The sequence below is a fragment of the Cervus canadensis genome, chromosome 6 (genome assembly GCF_019320065.1).
Source record: "Cervus canadensis isolate Bull #8, Minnesota chromosome 6, ASM1932006v1, whole genome shotgun sequence".
NCBI lineage: Eukaryota > Metazoa > Chordata > Mammalia > Artiodactyla > Cervidae > Cervus > Cervus canadensis.
Genome location: NC_057391.1, coordinates 54,863,887 through 54,886,079, shown reverse-complemented (window position 1 = coordinate 54,886,079; position 22,193 = coordinate 54,863,887). Strand labels below are relative to the sequence as shown.

General features: G+C 48.5%; 1 protein-coding gene across 2 annotated transcripts in view; it reads left to right on the top strand.

Moving 5' to 3' along the window:
• The window catches only part of GLDN (gliomedin), a 56,357-nt gene that overhangs the window by 30,531 nt on the left and 3,633 nt on the right, over positions 1-22,193 (top strand). The window contains exons 3-8 of one of the 2 annotated variants that reach the window (XM_043471991.1): positions 3,303-3,320; positions 3,689-3,796; positions 13,893-14,030; positions 16,258-16,401; positions 19,686-19,769; positions 21,265-21,390. In XM_043471991.1, coding sequence (XP_043327926.1) covers positions 3,303-3,320; positions 3,689-3,796; positions 13,893-14,030; positions 16,258-16,401; positions 19,686-19,769; positions 21,265-21,390 — 618 coding nt within the window. The remainder of the gene's footprint in view (positions 1-3,302; positions 3,321-3,688; positions 3,797-13,892; positions 14,031-16,257; positions 16,402-19,685; positions 19,770-21,264; positions 21,391-22,193) is intronic. The other variant, XM_043471992.1, reaches the window with a different exon arrangement.

The following is a 22,193-nucleotide window of genomic DNA, read 5'->3' as shown; positions in this document are numbered from 1 at the left end:
GGGCTTCTTCTGGGGGTGAGGGGCCATGAGCAGCTCTGTTGGCATCCTGGGGACCCCAGGACAATCACCATCATTCCGCTCCTGAACTCTTTGAAACTGTCATCCTTTCTCTTCTGAAATTCTCTAGTTTCAAGGCCTAAGCATGGGCTTCACAGGTGGTGCAGTGTTAAAGAATCTGCCTGCCAATGTAGGGGGCGCAGGAGATGTGAGTTCGACCCCTGGGCCAGGATCATCCCCTGGAGATGGAAATGGCAACCCACTCCAGGATTCTTGCCCATAAAGTCCCATGTACAGAGCAGCCTGGCAGGCTACAGTTCTTGAGGTCACAAAGAGTCAGACACAACTGAGCATGCACGCATGCATGAGACCTGCTGGGTTGACCTTGCTCTTCCATCTGCAGAGCACTCTCTCTCTCTTTCCTGCTGCTGCTTCTGTCACCTGCCTCCCTCCAGGTAGGGTGTGTCCCCCTCTCTGCATCCCCAGATTTGGCTCAGATATTTCACTGTTACCCCAAGGCTAGTAGCTCCCAGTCTTCCTAGGGTCAGGAACCCCTGTAAGGATAGTGACTGATTCTTTTCCCACAAAACTTTCACATCAGGTCCAGGGGACCCAGGACCACCTGCACACCAGTAACTTGTGGTGCTTGGTAAAAATGCAGGTTCCCGGGCCTCATGCTAATTCAAACTGGATTAGAATCTCCAGATTGGTCCCAGGTTACTGTATCTTTACAAGCATTCTAGTTGACTCTAGGCCTCAAGTGACTAAGAACTGTAGCCGTAGGATGTCAAGGACGTCGGGTCAGGGTCAGTAAACCCTAATCTAAGCACCTCATCATAGCAACATCCTTGGCCCTAACTAACGTGCCCTAAGTATACAGCTCCGGTCAGGACCTCTCTCTAATACTCCTTTGCATGGAAATGAACTATCCCGAGAACTCTTGCAACCTACTATATACAGTTGATTCTTGCTTGTTCACCTTTTTTCTACCAACCTGCACATCTGAATTAGGCTTTATCTGCAGTCCGGATTGACTGTTGATTGATTTCTGTCTGACAGCTATGGAAAGTCCACATTGCGTCCTTACCAGGGCGTGTGTGGGGCCATCGGGTGGTGTGACTACAGGCTACCCTGATCCTAGAAAATGCCGTGCCATTTTCAGCAAATCATTTTTGAACAAAATAGGACTATATATATGTGTGTGTGTGTGTGTGTGTGTGTTTGTGTGTGTGTATATATATAAAGCATACCATCAAACACTTGCTCTTTTGAAAGTTTTCGTGTCTGTCAAATAGGCTCATCAATATCCAGGCTCCGAATCATCTTGAGAGGCCTCCTGTTTAGCCTCCAACCAGACATGGAGTCCTGCCCGTTCTTCTGCTGAAAACACCTCTCGCATTTCTAGCTCCCTCTAGAACACTCCAGTCACCAACCACATTTATCTTCAACCTTGTCCCAAGTTTTAACTACAAACATCCTCTGGATATGTTCTCCTCCCCACCCCCACCCCCACCTCTTTCTCTCCCTCTCTCATCTCATTCCCTAGTTGTATTCCATCGACAGAAAGGATCGCAAACGCGCACTGATTTCAGTGTCATCTTCCCTTCTTAAAACTCTACTGTGGTTCCGCGCTGCCTTGCAGATACTGTCTATGCCCCACCACCAGGCCTTCCAAGTGTTGCTGCGCATCCCTCCGCCAAGTACCCCAGCCTCATCCAACACACTCCAGCTGGGCCAGTTTCCCCCCTCTCTCTCACCCCTGGACCTTTGCTCCAGCCGGTCTTGTGCAGGGGTGCGCAGGCCTCACCCCTGCAGCTGTCTCAGGCCCCCTGGGTCTTCAGAGCTACAACTCAAGGCTTATCCTCTCTGCCGTCCTGCTCAGATTGCCCTTTGCCCAGACTGTCCCAGCACCTCTGTGGCTGCTTCCCTGTTGCTCCCTCATATCTCACGGTGGTTTCAGAGTATTCACCTTCCTCAGTTCGATTGTAAACACAACAGATTGAAAAACCAAGATTTCTTTTTTAAAAAAATTATTTTCTTTATTAATTTTTTTGGCTGCACTGAGTCTTCACTGATGCACACTGGCTTTCTCTAGTTGCTGCAAGGAGGAGCTACTCTTCCCTGCTGTCGGGTTCATGGGCTTCTCCTTGCAGTGGCTTCTCTTGTTGCAGGACATGAGCTCCAGGGTGTGTAGGCTCAGTAGGTGCATTGCACAGGCTTAGTTGCGCTGAGGAATGTGGGATCTTCCCAGACCAGGGACTGAACCTATGTCCCCTGCATTATTAGGTGGATTCTTAACCACTGGACCACCAGGCAAGTCCCAAGGTTTCTATGGGTAGATTTTGGTGTACACAGTAAGTGCTTCGTAAATGGTGGTTTTCTGAAAATTCACAGGACTTGGATCTTTAGACAGACCTGCTCACTCCAATTGGAGAAGGGCATGGCAACCTACTCCAGTATTCTTGCCTGGAGAATTCCATGGAGTAGCCTAGTGGGCTACAGTCCATGGGGTTGCAAAGAATCAGACATGACTGAAGCAAGTGAGTCTGTATGCACCCACTCCAATATTGGTGATTGTCTGTGTGGTCAGAGAAACAAAAGACCCTCAGCTGTTCATGCTGCAACCTGACTGGTCTGTGTGAGTGCTTATTAAGTGGAATAATTGACACTAAGACTGTTTGTGGAGCAATTTATTGTGCTAGATTATGTGTAAATGATTCACCTGAACACCTTAGATCCTTTTTAGAGTGATTACAAAGGAAGAAAGGTATTTGTTACCTGATCTGAGCCCTCAGGTTTTCTCAGGCAATTTTGTGCAACAAAATAGAAACCCAGCAAACCAGCTTCTGGTCTCAACTCCCCTGGGTGGCCCAGAGGAGACAGGCTGTCTGGATGAGTGCATTCGGGGCTGCTCCCAGGACAGCTGGCTCTCAGCCCTGCAAATGCAGCACTTCCTGACACCTAGCTGCACACAGCTGCAGTAGGGTCCACCACGTGGTCAGCAAACCTATGTAATCAAGGTGACTTTGGAGTCTATGGTGAAGCCACTTAGAAATTATTCTTAGCCCACTAGAACTTGAGCAAAAGTGAGTTTGATTGGGCTATGGGGATTTGTCTAATTGTTTTTAAGGCTCTTTGGGCAAATATACTGAGTTCTAAATAAAAGGCACAGGGCAATTCCTTAGGGCCCATAGATGATCAGTATGTTTTAAGAGGGGGAAAATGCTCTTTGTTCTTTGGGTTCGGGAATTAACTTAGCTTACTTCCATCTGTGGTTTATCATCTAAATTTTTCTTCTGTTGTAGGACCACCTGGCCCAGCAGGTAAGAACCTATAGATATTCTGAGTTTGCGGGGAGGATGTGGGTGGCTGGCTCCCCAGGATCCCTCAGAAGGGACTGAGGCAGGGAAGGGGGACAGTCCAGAGGCAGTCTTGACTACAGCTGTGTCCCCACCTTCTCTCTACCCTAGTCACCAGCTCTCCTGCTCCCTCCCACTTGAGAGCCTGCCATCACCACTCCCTACCAGTCTCTGCTTTGGGGGGTGGTGGGGAAGGTGGGGAAGGAAAGGAAGAAGCAGGGGACGCTCTGGGAGAGGCCTTGATGCCTGGCCAGTCTCACTGGCTAAAGGAAATAACGTTAACTTCAGTGAAAATATTTTTCAGTGTTCCCGTTCCCCGTGTTTTGATGCAGGGCCTCCCGGAGTCAGTGGATTACCAGGACACAATGGATCAGATGGACAGCCTGGTCCCCAGGGCCCAAAAGGCGAAAAAGGAGCCAATGGAAAAAGAGGAAAAATGGGTATTTAGGCACAGTTTTTCTAATTAAATCCCTTGGTTTTTTTGTCTCCACCATTGCATTTTGGATGAGCCAAAGCTGGTGCAGTGGGGAAAAGTGCTGCATCTCTGAATGCAAGGCTGGTTAAATGTTGCCTGGAAGCTGCTGTGTTCTGGGGCAATAAGGGCCTCCTTTTTGGTCCAACCTTGATGACGGTGTATGTCCAGGCTGCCTGGGAGAATCAGTGTTCCTGGGAACTGATGTCCACTCCTCTGCTTGCTCTGACGCAAACAGACAGATGGAAGGGGCAAGAGTGTCTGTACCGGTACCCCAAGTTCTTTCAACAGTCAGTTCCTGCCCTAGCCAGGGTAGCTGACAGAGAGGATGAGAGGTGAATGTGCTCAAGTTGACACCAGAGAGGTAACACAGTCAAATCAGGTTAGCCCTGGGCATTTTAAGAACCAGGGTTTGTACTCGGCCCCTTGCCCTGCATACCTACCTGGGCAGCCACACAAGGGAGGCTGCAGGAGGGAAGGGAGGAGGCTGTGAAAAGCCTAGCTCTGTGGACGGGCTGTTGGGAGCATGGCTCAGACCTCGACCAGCTCAGACTCTAGCCTGGACTGTCTGACTGGAGAGCAAGGGCTGTGCTTTCCCCGCCACCCTGCCAAAGCCCCGGGGCTGTGAATGCCCTCCCCTGCTCCCTTCCCGGGCCCAGGATGCATTCTCATCCCACCCAGAGACCAGCGTAATTGCAGGGGGTGGGAGGAGGGGCCAGAGCTGGCAGGACCGCAGAGAAGAACTGGCTTTGTTCTGGGAGCCATGAGAAGCCACAGAGGGGTTTTGAGGAGGAGAGTGACATGATCAGATCTGCCTTTCTGTGATACCCCTGCTGGGGGCAGACAAACTAGAGCAAGCATAGGAGCCAAGACAGGGAGACAGTGCAGAGGCTACTCACCAGGCAGGCAGAAGGGATGCAGGTGGGGTGTGCAAAGGTTGATGAGCTGAGTAATATTTTGGGGATAAAATCAGCAGTACTTGGGGAAGGCAAATCTAAGTAGGAAGGGGGAGGGAAACACCAAGGCTGACCCCAAGGTCTTCCTCCTGCCTGACAGCTCTTCCCTAAGATGGAGAGCCCTGGACCGACTTAGGTCCTAATGGGATGTGCTCAGTTTGAAATGCCTTGAAATGTCCAGGAGGAGGTGTCAGAGGGCCTTGAAGATGCAGGTCAGCAGTCAGAGGAGACCCTGGGGCTCGAGATGTACCTTAGGGAGTCACCCGAGGCCATGGGCTTTTGGGCCATGGGCCCAGCCCCTTCGGGAGGGAGCCACCCAAGAGGAGAGCCTGGGCCCATCCAGGAGGAGCAGCAGTATCTAGTGACCAAGTAGAAGGGAGGAGCCAGCAAAGGAGGCCAAGGACAGGCTGAGCAGCAGGAGGATCCCTAGGAGAGGGTGGGAACATTCGTCAGCAGGCATTTATTGAGAGGTTTCCCAGTGCTAGTGCAGAAACAAAATAGATGCAGCCCCTATTGTATTGTGGAACTTTCTGTCTTTGGTGGGGAGGCAGACATAAAGTCAACAATCAGATACATCTGTAATCACGGTATGAGGTGCAGAAAGGAAAGAACAGTGTGTTATAAGCAGGGCAGAGAAGGAGGGTCAAGAGGTAATGTCTGAGGTCAGACCTGAGGGACAAGGGCAAGGCAGACCCTTGTGGGGTGCCCACAAGGCAAGGCCCAAGTGGGGTGCACACACCTGCCAAGGCCCTGCTGGGGCAGCTAGGGGAGGGGGCGTACAGCCAGGTGAGGTGGGAGGCAGGGGCCAGGCCCTTCCAGAGCCTTCTGCATGGTGGTCTGGGTCTCTCCGCCAGCCACATGCAGGATGTGACCCTCAGGGCCAGGGTCATGGCCATGAAGAAGGAGGGGCCATCATGTCAGCAGAGAGCTCCAGGATCTTTAGTGGTTTGGCAGGCAGGGTTGGGAGAAGGGAGGAGTGGGCATGCCTTCCAGAAAGAGGGAACAACAAGTGCTGTTTCCAGAAACAGGCTAAAGAGCCCGTGTTCCACAGAGATAGGACTGGGTTAGGCTATGCCCTCTAGCAGTGATCTCTGAACAATGGTATATTTTAATAGCTGACATTCACTGTCAGGCACTCTACCAAGTCCTCTCTACATTTACCTCATTGAGTCTTCACGACAGCCCCATGAGATGGGGATCTTTGCTGGCCTTATTTTTCCCAGATGGAGAAGTCTCATCTTTCCATTTTCCAAACAGGCCCGGGCCCTCTGTACCAGGGCCTGTGCACCGCTGTGCCCCAGCCCATTCTTCCCCTGGAGCAATCGCAGATGATACATCACCTCCTCCTCCTCCTCAAGATCGCCCCTGGCCTCCGTGTCTGGCCCCTGTCTCACCAGCCGTTACATCCCCTGCTCTCTTCCGAAGCATAGATCTCTCCCTGAAATCCTGTCCTCATGTTGCTCACTGATATACTGACGGTCTGGCCACCCAGGGAGAATGTGAGGTCCATGAGAGCCAGGCTCTGGAGCCTGGTGCACCCAGTGAAGGCGGGCAATCAAGTCATTGTTGGACTAGTGGACATAACATGCCCCATGTCCAAAAGCTAATAAGCATAAGAGGCAGGCTTGACTCCAGGTCTTGACTCCTGGACCCATGCTCTTAAACACGACAGCACTGAACACTTTCAGGCTGGGTTGAGGGTTGAGTCCAGGAGGCTTTGCCGGAGGTGCTACAGAGCAGGGGCAGGGGGAAGAAAGCCCGGGCACTGGGAGCTCGCGCTATTAATTGCCTAAGGATGTTGCTGAGCCTCATTGTGAGTCTCACCAGGAGGGTGGGAGGGCGCCAGCCCCTCAGAGAGGCCCACAGGACACAGGCAGGACGCACAGTTCATCAAGTACCCACGTGTGAGGCAGAAAGAATTATCCCTGCTCTGCAAGCAGCAGGGAGCCAGGAAAGGTGTCCTGGGAGCACCTGCCTTGAGCTCTGACTGGCTTCGAGGGCCTGGGTCTCCTCACCTGTACACTGAGGAGCAGGGCTTCCGACAACTCTAAGGTGGCTTCCAGTTTTGAAGTAGTCTGCTCCAGTGTTTGTCTGTGAAGGAGAGACTGTACCTGTGTATCCTGTTATTTGACACAGCTCTCAGCCAGCCCCAGCTAAGGCTCAGTAAAGAACTGATGAGTGAAGAATGAAGGAATGAGAATAGTAGGACATGGTTTCTGTCCATAAGGGCTTGCAGTCCTGTTGAAAGAGAAGATAGAGTTTATATACAGCATGAATTCTGTAACTGGTTATTCTGATATGAAGATGCTTTATACTGTACAGCAGGGGATGCTGCCAGAAGAAAAATCTGAACTTAATTGTGCAGATAATGGACAAACAGGATCCTGTATAGAGGATGGGTTGTACCGTAGAGCTAAGTGTAAAGGACAAGAAAGAGACGTGTGATCCACACCTTGGAAATAAATAGAGGGGAAATGGGGAGGGCACTGCAAGGAGAGAAGGGAAAGGCCCTACTTGAAGGAACTGATCGGGAAGCTGGCCCTGCCTATGAGAAGGGCCCCAGGTGAGGATGGTGGGGTGGGGAGGCAGCAGGGGTTTCAGCTCTGTGTCTGCAGGAGGCAGCCAGGAGCCACTGCGGGCTCTAGAGAAGAAGACTAACCTAATGAGACCAGAGTTTAGAGCTCCAGACCAACAGTTGTTTCCAGGATATTGAAATATGAAGCTAACCCTCACTTTCTGATTTTAGGAATGCTAAAAACAAGAGTGGAATAGGCCAGAATCAGAGTGTAAAGTCTTGGTTTGGATCCCAGCTCTTCTGCTTACTAGCTGCATGCACTTGGGCAAGTTACTTAATCGCCCTGTTTCCTTAACTGGAAAATGAGAATAGTAATAGTGTTTTTAGGAAGATTAAATTTATATATATATTTAAATTTATATATATGTATACACATATATAAAAAGTGCCTAGAATAGGGCCTGACACAGAGCAAGTGCTGCATTAGTTTTAGATATTAGGTGGTAGTGTTGTTTCAAAGGGTGGGGAAGGAAATCTCAGTGGAAATGCCTACATTTATTTGAAAACATCAACTTAGACTTAGAGAGAATTGGACTTAAACGTCGTCCGTTTTGCAAACAGCGTCTTTTCCGAAGTTTGACGTGCTATGCCTCAAAACCAAGCATTTTCTTTCTTTCCATCTGCCTCTCACTTTCTCACTCGAGAGTTAATGCTTCAGTGTTTTCTCTAAAAATTGAGTCCCCACGAAAACAGAAATAAACATCCTCCTCCTTATTCATCCCAGCTTTGGGTCTGGGTTTTGTATAACACCCTCAGCTCCCATCTCCTCCGCCTCGGTGGGTGACAGATGGTGCTGCCAAAAATAAGATGTCCTCCTTCACCCCCTTGCGATGAAGATGATGGCATTGACCCCAGTTGATCACACAACCCCAGACTCTAAAGCTGGGAAAATGACTTGTTTTGAGGGGGCACTGCCGACGGGAAAGGAAAACAGCAGAAAGCCACACCCAGCACCCAAGCAAGGCGAACAGAGTCTGGCCTTTCTTCTCCAGCAGAATGTGCTGACTCTAAGCCTGCCAGCAGTCATGGGACAGACACTGCCCTGATCCAGGCCACTCAGTGTTTAACAGTGTCCCTGCCCATGGCCAAGTCGGGGAAGGCAGACAGACAGTGCCACATCTGGCTCCTCTGACAGCGAACGTGATGAGATGGTGTTATACTTCTGCACACCATGGCCAGGGCATGGCCAAGGTGGTTGCACCAACCAAGAAGAGGGAAAAGTTTGTGGAGGCAGCAAAGACTGTACATAGACAAAACGTCCCCTCCCCTTTCTTGAAGAAAGCTTAAAAGTGATCATGTGCACACACAGCTGAGCGTCAGAATACACCCATGAGCAAAAGTCCTTAATATCCTGAGCATTAAACACCAGCCCCTGTGCATTATGACAGCTGTGAGAATGTTCTGTTTCACACCTGGCCTTTTTGAGAAAGGGGGAAAATGCATAAAAGGAAGGAATAAAAGAAGAGGAAATCGAATGATGATGCCAAAGGCTCTTTGTGACTAGAATAAATGCCTGAAAAAGAAAACCCTCGAGTAACTAGAAGATACCATTTCCCTGAGCACTGCTGAATGTGAGTCACACGACACCTTTCGAAGGTGTCAGTTATTTTCTGGTGCGTTGTGCTGGCTGGACTCTATGGCAACGTTCTCATCTTTTGTGTCCTTCAGATAATGTGCCAAATTGCCTATTTAAAATACTGACAAAAGAACGTCCGCTCGTGCAGAGGGACCCTGATTAAGGGCTTTTCAATGAGTGAACCGCTTTCCAGAAAGATGTCCTGATAACTGTGGGCAGAGGTGACCCACAGCCATGGGATCTCAGTGTGGTGTGAGAGATGCACTGTGGGACCTGCCCACCCCCTCAACCATGTGACTGACTCCATGGCAGAGCCTCCAGTACCCACACTGCAGGGGCTGCCCTTGCTCTTCTTCACACGCTCTTCCACTGTGTCCCCAGCAATTCCACTGGCAGAAATTGAGCAAATGTTTCCCTGTTTGTTGCATTTTTTAACACTTTCAGGTTCTTTCATACACTGCTGTCTTCCTTGGGATGGTCTGTGTAGGTGCCTTTGAATCTGAAAGAGCTTATCACTCCCTTGGCATAGAGAAAAGGTGCTAGGAGTGCGAGTTGCACATTTTAGGGAATAATGGGCTAGGATGGCAGTGCAGGGTATTCCAGCACCATCTGTGGTGTGACATGATTTATTAATAATATCCTCCCCATTGCTTCAAGGGCTTGAGAAGAGCCAATCAGGTGGGGTTGAGAGGTGTTCAGGGTTGGATGGGAGGCTAATCTAGATGACCTCTAAGGTGCCCTCCTATCTGAAATTCTATGATTCTCTTGGGATGGTTATATCAGAATCCTGTGTAGCTGGTAGGAAGTTGAGGGTGGGGATCAGAATTGGTTTTAAATCTGGAGGGAGGATAGTTGCAATGTCATGAAATGACAGTTGGTGAATGGGGTCTGGCCAAGCTGGTGGGGCAGTCACTCAGCCAGAACCTTTAAGAAGGGGCTTGGGATTGGCCACATAATTAGAAAAAGCAATGAATCCTAAGGGCTGTTGTTTATAGAGGTTGAGAGAAACTGAAGTTTTTCACTGAAATGTGCCTCTGGCTATTCTCTGTTGCCTGAAATCTCTGCCCCTTTGAAAAATATCTCTGTTGAGTGATATCTCCAGGAGGCTCTTGTCAAAATGAACAAACAATGCCTGCAATGGGATATCGTATTAATTCATCCATATCTGGCAATACCTTTGCACATAGTAAGCAATCACTTTCCCACTTAGTATCCCTAGGTGCTCGTAAGTTCTAGCAGCTTTTTAATAAATTTTCTACATAAATAATCATATCATATATAAAGACAGTTTTAATTCATCCCTCTCCAATCTGTTTGCCTCTGTTTCTTTTCCTTTGCTTTATTGTGCTTTATTTAAAGTGACAAGAATAGGTACCATTGTCTTGTTCCTGATCTTAGGGGGAAAGCATTTAGTCTTTCATTATTAGGGATGTTGTTGTTGTTTAGTCACTCAGTCATGTCCGATTCTTTGTGACCCCATGGACTGTAGCCCACCAGGCTCCTCTGTCCATGGCAAGAATACTGAAGTGGGTAGCCATGCCCTCCTCCCAGGGATCTTCCCAACCTGGGGATCATTCCCGAGTCTCCTACACTGGCAGGAGAATTCTTTCCTATCTGAGTCACCAGGGAAGCTCCGGAGATGATGTTAGCTGCAGGTTCTTTTCATAGATGCCCTTTTTCATATTGAGGACATTTCCTTTTATTCCTAGTGTGATGAGAATTTTTATTCAGAATAGGTGTTGAATTTTATCAAATGTCTTTTCTATATCCATCAAGATGATCACATAATTTTTTCCTTGCTTAAATTATTAATGTGCTATATTACATTGACTAAATGATTCAGATTTTGAATTCTATCCTGGCAGGCAGTTAAGCTGCTTCAGTTCAGTTCAGTTCAGTTCAGTCACTCAGTCGTGTCCGACTCTCTGCGACCCCATGAATCGCAGCATGCCAGGCCTCCCTGTCCATCACAAACCCCCGGAGTCTACTCAAACTCATGCCCATCAAGTTGGTGATGCCATCCAGCTATCTCATCCTCTGTTGTCCCCTTCTCCTCCTGCCCCCAATCCCTCCCAGCATCAGGGTCTTTTCCAATGAGTCAGCTCTTCGCATGAGGTAGCCAAATTATTGGAGTTTCAGCTTCAGCATCAGTCCTTCCAATGAACACCCAGGACTTATCTCCTTCAGGATGGACTGGTTGGATCTCCTTGCAGTCCAAGGGACTCTCAAGAGTCTTCTCCAACACCATAGTTCAAAAGCATCGATTCTTCGGTTCTCAGCTTTCTTCACAGTCCAACTCTACATCCATACATGACCACTGGAGAAACCATAGCCTTGACCAGACGGACCTTTGTTGGCAAAGTAATGTCTCTGCTTTTTAATATGCCATCTAGGTTGGTCAAAACTTTCCTTCCAAGGAGTGAGCGTCTTTTAATTTCATGGCTGCAGTCACCATCTGCAGTGATTTTGGAGCCAAAAAAAAAATAAAGTCTGACACTGTTTCCACTCTCTCCCCATCTATTTCCCATGAGGTGATGGGACCAGATGCCATGATCTTAGTTTTCTGACTGTTAAGCTTTAAGCCAACTTTTTCACTCTCCTCTTTCACTTTCATCAAGAGGCTTTTTAGTTCTTCTTCACTTTCTGCCATAAGGGTGGTGTCATCTGCATATCTGAGGTTATTGATATTTCTCCCGGCAATCTTGATTCCAGCTTGTGCTTCTTCCAGACCAGCGTTTCCATGATGTACTCTGCATATAAGTTAAATAAGCAGGGTGACAATATACAGCCTTGACGTACTCCTTTTCCTCTTTGGAACCAGTCTGTTGTCCCATGTCCAGTTCTAACTGTTGCTTCCTGACCTGCATACAGGTTTCTCAAGAGGCAGGTCAGGGGTCTGGTATTCCCATCTCCTTCAGAATTTTCCACAGTTTATTGTGATCCACACAGTCGAAGGCTTGGTGTAGTCAATAAAGCAGAAATAGATGTTTTTCTGGAACTCTCTTGCTTTTTCAGTGATCCAGCGGATATTGGCAATTTGATCTCTGGTTCCTCTGCCTTTTCTAAAACCAGCTTGAACATCTGGAAGTTCTCAGTTCACGTATTGCTGAAGCCTGGCTTGGAGAATTTTGAGCATTACCTTACTAGCATGTGAGATGAGTGCAATTGTATGGTAGTTTGAGCATTCTTTGGGATTGCCTTTCTTGGGGATTGGAATGAAAACTGACCTTTTCCAGTCTTGTGGCCACTGCTGAGTTTTCCAAATTTGCTGGCATATTGAGTGCAGTACTTTCACAGCATCATCTTTTAGGATTTGAAATAGCTCAACTGGAATTCCATCACCTCCACTAGCTTTGTTCGTAGTGATGCTTTCTAAGGCCCACTTGACTTCACATTCCAGGATGTCTGGCTCTAGGTGAGTGATCACAGCATTGTGATTATCTGGGTCATGAAGATCTTTTTTGTACAATTCTTCTGTGTATTCTTGCCACCTCTTCTTAATATCTTCTGCTTCTGTTAGGTCCATACCATTTCTGTCCTTTATTGAGCCCATTTTTGCATGAAATGTTCCCTTGGTATCTCTAATTTTCTTGAAGAGATCTCTAGTCTTTCCCATTCTGTTGTTTTCCTCTGTTTCTTTGCATTGATTGCTGAGGAAGGCTTTTTTTATCTCTCCTGGCTATTCTTTGGAACTGTGCATTCAAATGGGAATATCTTTCCTTTTCTCCCTTACTGCTCCGTATTTTTAAGGTTTGTCACGATAGCTCCACAGCAGCCTCGACTGTTGGGCTAATTTAGCCTCACTACTAAGACAGGTCTTTCCAAGGACTCTGCCTCACAGCCTGCTCTTTTCTGAGATCCCTCTGCTTTGACTGGCGGGCATGAGGACCCTTCCCTGTGCAAGCTCTGAGAGGGGCTTTCTGTTGATTCTTCTCCCTGTCTGGTAGGCTTTTACCTTGTACAGACTGTTACTCTGCCAAAAGACTTGAGGAAACCCCTCTGAAGTTCACTAGAGCTCTTTCTACACAATGACCTCCTCTCTCATATTCTGTCCCATGAGTCCCAGCCACTTTTATCTCCCCAAACTCTACTTTTTTGTCTCCTCAGCTCAGCGAAGCTGCTGTGTGGAAGCTGCTATGAATTGGGGCATCATATGATGCATGAGATATCGGCTTCCTTTCTCCCAGGCATCAGAATGCTGTGCTGCCCATTTTCCAATGCTGCGATGAGTCACTGCCTGATCTTGACTACTCCTAGTAGGACTGCAGTTCCTGTAGGGATGTCTCCCTGCGAGCAGAGACAGAGATTTTGTCCATTACCTGTTGTTCACGCTATCTCCATCCCTCATAATGCCTGTCCTAAAGCAGTGTGACCTGTTTTGCTATTTTGCTTAAAAACATTTTGCATCCAAATGTCACAGAAAAGGGCGTTGGAGCTGGAATCAAGATTTTTTGCTGCTCACTTAGCAGCCTCAGTTGTAAACCCTGTAGGCCTTATTTCCAATTTCTACCACGTGAGAGTAAGGAAAACTGACCAGCCTACCACGCCAGTATTGTGAGGGATACACCAGATAATGCAGATGACAACATCCACTGTTCAAGGGCCTAACAAAGTCCTCCGAGTGCCCAGCCCTCCCTGCTGGGGTGGGGAGGGCAGATTTCTGATGAGGCCTCCCCTTCTTTCTGCTCTCACTGTGACTGTCCCTCTTGGGGTTCACTCCTTTCTCCAACCTGTCGGCCCAGCAAAATGTCCCTAAAAAAATTCAACAGAACTACCTAGAATTATATTCTTTCATGAATTTATACCTCGCTGCTGTCCTAAAATGATTATGAAGTGTTGTGTATTTGGTTTCTGAAGCTGCTTCACCTTAAAACCACAAAGCACAGTATTACAAGGTAGTATACCAGAATTTCCTGCACAAGGGGCTCATAAATCTCTTTTTTTTTTTTCCCCTCAGGGCCACCTGGAGCCACAGGAACTCCAGGGGAAAAGGGAGACCCTGGTGAGCTGGGCTTGCCTGGAAATGAGGGCCCAGCAGGGCAGAAGGGTGACAAGGGAGACAAAGGGGACGTGTCCAATGATGTGCTCCCCGCAGGTAAGGGGCTGGTGCTGCGGTCTTCTCCTGGGGTGAATGGGCCCAGAGACCATCCTGGTTTCTTGTACCAAGGCTGCTCTGGGTCATCTCTTCTTATCTGCCCTAGATGCCTGTCTGTTTCGTAGCATGTTTTAGAGTCCTGTGCTTTTGACAAGGAGAAAACCATGTGTAAGCCCAATGTTGGTAAGACCAAATCTGAGATCTAAGCATAAGTAGTTGAGATAAAGCACTATGCCATGGCTGGATGGATTTAGGATGAAGGAAGCTTCCTTTTCCCAAATATCTGTTAAATCCAGTGCAATCCAGAAGAAGAGAAGTGAGATATTTCAGAGGACAACAGATAGAAAGTACAAGCTTCAGAGTTGATCTCAGGCCATCTTCAGACCCTTATCCTAAGATTCTTACCATAGGATTGAGGCAGACATGGTTGCTGATCTTCTTTATCTGGTTTCCAGCCCAGGTTAAAAGCAGGTAATTGGTGTCTGTGGCACAGCAAGCCTCAGAAAGGCAATGACATGGCCGAAAGAGTAAGTGACAGCTGATTGTCATGGAGGAGGAAGAGGCAGAATTTTGAAAAGCACTTTACTTTGGGGACCATTTGTACTATAAAAGCATAACTATCCTATTCGTGTGTTCAATAAGCACTTTTGAATATCAGAGAACACCATTTATGAATTAGGGACTTTGCTATAACAGCTGAAACTGGAAATATGAAAATGAGTAAGACATGATATCTGTCCTCAAGAAGCCAGGATGATAGATGTTCAGGACAGTGACCCTGACTCAGTGTCCTATCCAGTTTTTAAAATTTCTTGAGCACCTGCCATTTACCAGGTACTGTGTAAAGATCAAAGCACCCAGGAAAAATCAAATTAGGTTTAGCATGCCTCGTTCCAAAAAAAGGAGGTTGTGTGCAAAATATGTAAAATTTAAGAGGTGTTTTGACAGGATTCATATATATATATATATATGAATATATTTTGAAACTGTAAGATCATGTTATATTCAGTTATATGGGAAATTTTCACATCCAGAATATCACACTCCCCATATTAATTACCAAACAAATGGGGGTGACCACAAGGCATTCAGGAAAGCAGCATCCCTGAGTGCACTCTGATTCTAGAGACCAGGCCAGAGCTCAGTGCATCCTCTGGCCAGGGGGCAGAGAAGGAATAGGAGGGCTGGACCACATCTGCCATGATCTCTGCCTTTTCTGCTGGGGGCTTAGAACCACCCTCAGCCTCTGTGACCCCTGCTTGCCCCTTCAGTTCTAAAGCAGCTGTAAAGGCCTATTTGGTGGGGCTGGGAAGAGGCAGCTAAAGAGATCTCAGATCACCAGTCAGCCCAGGAAAGGAGTGTAAAACCAAAGGACTGAATATCCCAGACTAGCGGCATCTTTGTGCAAACTGCAGAACCAAAGGCCCCTGCAAAGGGCTGTACGCACATGGCCACCTGAAGTTAGAAGTGTGTAGTGACTCTACCTGCTGCTGTGTAGGTACTCCAAACCTCAGAGCACTCACTCTGGTGACCTCCGTGGGTTCTCACAGGGCAGGGCAGGGAGTTGAGAATCTGGACATGAAGAACCAGTGTCAGAGGGATACACTGCCTGCCCAAGGTCACAAAGCTGGACAGCCGCCCCCTGATCTCTTCCACAACACGGAGCAGTATTTCTCATGCCTGGAAGCATCCTTGGAGGTTTTAAAAACTACAGATGACCAACTTCCCCATCATTTTGATGAAGTGATCTAGGATGGGGTCCAGGCATTATAATTGTATTTGAGCTCCTTGGGTGATTCTAATAAACAGTCAGGGTTGAGATCTCTCAACATTAGCCAACAAAAAGAGGATGAGCTAAGGAGTGAGACAGCCCTGAGCAGGGTGGGGGGTGTGCAGCTCTGCTCCAGCTGTGACCTGGGGCAAAGCCCTGAACTTCCCTGGGACCCGGGTCACCCGAGGAGCTGCTGGTACTGTCTCACAGAGTACTTGGGAGGGACGAATGGGAGATTTCTAAAATTCCCAGCACAGTTCCTGGCACACAGTTGAAACTCATAGTTGAAACTCTGTGGGAGCTCCCTTGACCCTGTGTGAGTGAGTGCTGGAGGACCGCTGTCCAGGACTTGGCCAGCCTCCCTGGAGCGGCTCCATCTCCTTTTCCCTTGTGTGGAACCCATCTCTGCTTACAGCTCTCTAATCAACTCCCACCCCTGCTTCTCTCTTTCTCCAGGTGCCAAAGGTGACCAAGGACCACCTGGCCCACCTGGCCCACCTGGCCCACCTGGGCCCCCAGGCCCTCCGGGTCCTCCGGGTCCCCCTGGAAGCAGAAGAAAAGGCCCTCGGCAGCCTAACATGTTCAACGGCCAGTGCCCAGGTCACACACCCCTGCCCTAGGGAGCCACCTCTTCAGTTAACGATCCCAAGCTCTCAGACTTCACCCAGACTTTGTGACCAGATTGTTTTAAATAAGGGGAGATTTGGCCCAAAGCGAGTATTCCTTCCCCATCTCCACCCACCTGGGAGGCCTGAACAGCCTGCCCGGGGTAAGGACCAGTGGCAGGTTTAGAGTCGGGCCTCCTGCCTCCTGCCCTCATCCCTCTTCCTTCACTTGAGCTAGTCGCTCAATTGTGTCTAAGTCTTTGCGACCCCATGGACTGTACCCTGCCAGGCTCTACCATGGAATTCTCCAGGCGAGGTTGGTAGAGGGGGAAGCTATTCCCTTCTCCAGGGGATCTTCCTGACCCAGGGATCAAACTGAGGTCTCCTATTTGGCAGGTGGATTCTCTATAAAGGCTGAGCCATCACCAGTCTATTCCTCTTTCTTGTCAGCTCCACCATCTCTGGAGCATGGAGGGCTTGACAGATGGAGACGATGAGGAAATTCAAATTGTCTAACTCCCCATAGATACCCTAGTACTGCCATCACCACCTCTAAGCTTTGCTAGCAATGATAGTGATGTTGTAGGCATAGGGCTAAGTGCTCAGTTCATTTAATTCTACACTAGCCCTAAGATATAGGAGTCGTATTCTGACCAGTTCACAGATACAAAGCTGAAACCCCAGGGAGCTACATAGTCTGTCCATGGTCACTCAATTAGTAAGCAACAGCTGGGATTCAAGCTCCAGTGTGCCTGCCTGTAAAGCCACTGCTTGGGACATTTTCCTTTCGGAGACAGAAATCCACACATTGAGAATAAGCCAACAAAGGGCAGTTCAGTTCAGTCGCTCAGTCGTGTCCGATTCTTTGCGACCCCATGGACTGCAGCACGCCAGGCCTCCCTGTCAATGACCAACTCCCGGAGTTTACTCAAACTCATGACCATTGAGTTGATGATGCCCTCCAACCATCTCATCCTCTGTCGTCCCCTTCTCCTCCCTCCCTCAATCTTTCCCAGCATCAGGGTCTTTTCAAATGAGTCAGCTCTTCACATCAGGTGGCCAAAGTACTGGAGTTTCAGCTTCAACATCAGTCCTTCCAATGAGTATTCAGGACTGATCTCCTTTAGGATGGACTGGTTGGATCTCGTTGCAGTCCAAGGGACTCTCAAGAGTCTTCTCCAACACCACAGTTCAAATGCATCAATTCTTTGGCTTTCTTTATTGTCCAACTCTCACATCCGTACATGACTACTGGGAAAACCATAGCCTTGACTAGACGGACCTTTGTTGGCAAAGTAATGCAAGGGCACCTGATCTCTGGCAGGCCTGGATGGCTTGTTCTTCAGCCAGTTGTGACAGGGGTGGCCATGGGTTGAGAGCTAAGAAGAAATCAAGGGTCGTGTTAATGAAAAGTCCTTCTCAGGTGCTGCTAGAACTTCTCCACACAGCGATGTTCAGGGACTTATTCCCCTACCTTGGGCCATGAGGAGGCACACCTGGATGCCTGGCTTCCTGGCAAGCAGAGAAGAGGGTCCTGACTGGGATTTCTCTCTCACTTGCTGTGGATTTCTCCACCACTTTCCTAAACATTCTTTCATTCTGTCTGGTACATTGTTCCTTCTGGAAGATGTTTGGGTGGGGGATAGGGAACACACTCAGCTATCAGAGTGGGTGAATATGAGCTTTCAGAGATGTCACCACCACGCCCAGTGAATGGAACCTGATTATGACCCTGCCCAGCTGTGAGCAGGCTATTAATTCAACACCACCCCCTCCCTTAGCATCAGCCCTTTGTTCAGATTCCCTGGGGGTACAGGCTGAGCAGAACTTTCCCCTGAGCGGAGGGGAAGTCTGACCCTGCTTCTGTGGAATTCGGACTTGCCAGAGGCTCTGTCAACAGTGAGGGGGTGCTGGAGAGGTGCCCTCCAGCCTAGCCTGCCTGCTAAGAGGCTGGTTGGCAGGGAGAGGGTGGGCTTCAGGGTTGTGAAAACTGCTTTAAAAGAGAGGCCGATTCCTTCTGCTCTGCCTCCCAGAAGTGCGTCCTGGTTGCCCGGCATCCAGCATCTGAGCTCGACCCTCACTCCTGCTCCTTCTTTAACCCCATCCCACCCCCTCAGCTTTAGAAGCTGGTGGGTAGGTCCTGCACGAGTTAACGAGACCTTTTCTTCAGACTAAGAATGGGAGGGTCTCTCTGTCCCTCTCTGTGCAAAGCCCAGGCCCCTAAGTGGGAACTCGAGAGGCAGGATTGTGTGTGGGGAGTCTAACAGCCCTGAGACCGCTCTCATCCATGGCAGAAGGGCTTCAGAGAGACAGGGCTCATCCAGCTAAAGGAAGGTTAGAGAAGAGCCTCCCTATTTTACTGATAAAGACACCTCTCTAGTTTATTCTGTGCGTTTCCCTAGTGACGGTGGAGGTGCTCCTTCCTATCTAGCAAGCACAAGGTGATGGGAAACCCTCAGAATTTGCCTGGGGAAGTGGGTCCTGGCCTTTCCCAGAAAGCCCGATTTGCCAAGACCTGCTGCCAGGTGGTCTGTTCCCTCTCATCTCCGCACTGGCCACGCGACCCGCACCTTCTGTCCTGCTTCTGACACCTGAGCCACCTCTTCACCAAAGGTCTGAACTCAGCCCATTTGCTAAGGAAGATGAATTTATGCTTAGTCATAGCCTCAAACCAACTATGAATCAGGTGCCCCTCAAGGGCCTGGATCCCACAGGTCTTCGAGCAGAAAAATACAGACGGGAAATGGGGAGGGGAAAGGGGCCCCGACCTCTCTGGTCTGGGCTGTCTCTAGGCTCCCTCCTCCTCTGCTCCCTGGCAGTTCAGGAAGACAGGGTGCAATGGGCCACCCCATCATGAGGCTGCTCCCTCATCCCCATCAGCTTCACTGAAAGTGAAAATCCCTCCAGAAAATGCAAATTGTGATAGATTCCCACCTGCCCAGAGTGGCCAGGAACGTGTCAGTAAGCCTTCCTCCCCACCCCGCCCCCAGGTTGTTGAGGATTAGGATAGCTGACTCAGGTGACATTTTCCTATTACTGACATCCTCTCGGGATCATCCAGTCTTAGCAACTATGGTCAGGAAATGCTTGTGGGGAACTCACCAGGCAGAGGAAACAAAATTGGAAGCGTATGAGTTGGTGCTTCAAAGCAAGCAAGCAAAAACCAAGGATGCTTATGGAACTCGAATCTGGAGTGAGGTGGCGGAAAGCACCAGTTATAAAGTTATACACGCCTCACTGTGCCAACTGCGTTTGCTCTGATTGTCTTTGTTGTTTTAGGTGAGACATGTGCTGTACCAAATGATGATACCTTGGTTGGAAAAACTGATGAGAAAGTCAGTGAACACCATTCCCCAGAAGCAGGTACAGAAACAGAGCATCCTGTTTATTTTTTTTATTACTTGTGCATGGGTCTTCATTGCTGTGTACAGGCTTTCTGTGGTTGCGACGAGCGGGGGCTACTCTCTAGTTGTGATAAGAGGACTTCTCACTGTGGTGCCTTCTCTTGTTGCGGAGCACAGGCTCTGGGTGCACGGGCTTCAGTAGTTGTGGTGCACGGGCTTAGTTGCTCTGCGGCATGTGGCATCTTCCTGGACCAGGGATCGAACCTGTGTCCCCTGCACTGGCAGGCAGGTTATTACCCACTGGACCATCAGGGAAGTCCCAAAGCATCCTGTTTTAAAACTCAGAAATCAGATATCTTAAAGTCATATGGACTAAAAAAATAAAATAAAATCAGCACAATGTGAGAGTTGTGAGTCATGTTTCTTTTGTTGCAAAATGAGGGCTATAGCCCAGGAGAAAGCATTTCAGGTAGCTCAGAGAAACTGCTCCAGAGCAGTAGGGGGAAAGGTCAACATATATGTGATTTTGGTGAAGGAGAAGTACATGCAATCAAGCACATGTTTTTTGCAGAAGGTTTCTGCAAGTCACATGGAGCAGTCATCACCATGAAGGATTTGGGTGCTTTTCTAGATATTTAGAAAGTGAAAGTGTAAGTCTCTCAGTCATGTCTGACTCTTTGTGACCCCATGGACTGTAGCCCACCAGGCTCCTCTGTCCATGGAATTCTCAGACAAAAATACTGGAGTGGATTACCTTTTCCTTCTCCAGGGGATCTCCTTACCCAGGGATCGAACCCGGGTCTCCCACATTGCAGTCAGATTCCTTACTGTCTGAGCCACCTTATGAAGAAATACATGACTTCAGTTCAGTTCAGTTCAGTTGCTCAGTTGTGTCTGACTCTTCATGACCCCATGGACAGCACCATGCCAGGCTTCCCTGTCCATCACCAACTCCCAGAGTTTACTCAAACCCGTGTCCATTGAGTCGGTGATGCCATCCAACCGTCTCATCCTCTGTCGTCCTCTTCTCCTCCTGCCTTCAATCTTTCCCAGCATCAGGGTCTTTTCCAATGAGTCAGTTCTTCGTATCAAGTAGCCTAAGTATTGGAGTTTCAGCTTCAGCATCAGTCCTTCCAATGAACATCCAGGACTGATTTCCTTTAGGATTGACTGGTTGGATCTCCTTGCAGTCCAAGGGACTCTCGAGAGTCTTCTCCAACATCACAGTTCAAAAGCATCAATTCTTTGGCTTGGGCTCATAAAATCAGCTCCTGAAAATATCTAACTATCTGAAGACCTGTTCTACCAGCCCCCCACTCCCACCCCCACTGAGGACAGAGTGCCTCATTTCTGCTGTCCACCCTTAGCTCCTTTCAGGGGATGTGGAAAGTCAGCAGCTGCATCAGCACATGATTTAATCCTTGTAGAGGTAGCTGGCAAGTCCCAGTGGCAACTGCCAATTTGTAGGTTACAGTCATAACTGGGAGGTGAGTAACTTTCTCTTCTTTTAATAGAATCCATGATCACATCAATTGGAAATCCAATACAAGTGTTGAAAGTTAAAGAGACGTTTGGGACTTGGATAAGAGAGTCTGCTAACAAGAGTGATGAACGCATCTGGGTGACTGAACATTTCTCAGGTGCTTTTATTTGGCAGATGATCCATATCTCTGTTGTAATTTTCTTTCCTCTGTTGCCTTCCTTCAGGCTTATCCTGTTTCTGTGTCTGAAATCCTTGCTCATTGGTGTAACAGAATTGCTTTTTTTATTTTAGAAAGCCCAAATGAGTGGGCAGAATGCTCTTCTCAGTTGAGCACACTGGTGACAAACCTCACAGTTCAGATAATAGGGACATGACCAGGGCACCCCCACTGTAGCTCTTTGGCAAAGTGTCCAAGAAGAAACAAATAGCATCCTGACTGATAAACCATAAGAAACCCTGAAACCATAATGAGGAAGAAATGTCAGAGACAATTTTTTTTTTTTTTTGCACAGGCTGTCTTTCTTTAAGGAGAATCCTTTTGGCCACTTTTCTCAGATACCACAGTATCTGAGAGCCCAGGGGAGAGGGTGAGGTATCATCTTGAAGATCTACTGCACCACACTGTCCCAAACAGATGTGGTCAGGAATTGCAGTGGCCCCATGCCAGAAGAGGCCTGGCCATGCCTACTAGTCAGAGCAATAGCTCAGACATGCTACTTTGGTTTCATCCAGGCTTACTCATCAGCTGGTAGTAACTGTCCAGATGACCAGCTGAGAGGGAATCTGTGACTCTAAAGGGAAGAGCAAGGCCATTGAGCCAACATGGCCCCCTTGGAGTGCAGTGGTAGGAGGGGACCGCACAGGTGCTCGTCACGATGCTGGCCTATGGCAGTCTGACAGAAAAGTTGATAAAATTGTAGGGGAGGGCATGGTACCGTTTTCCTGAGAGGAGCAAAGGCA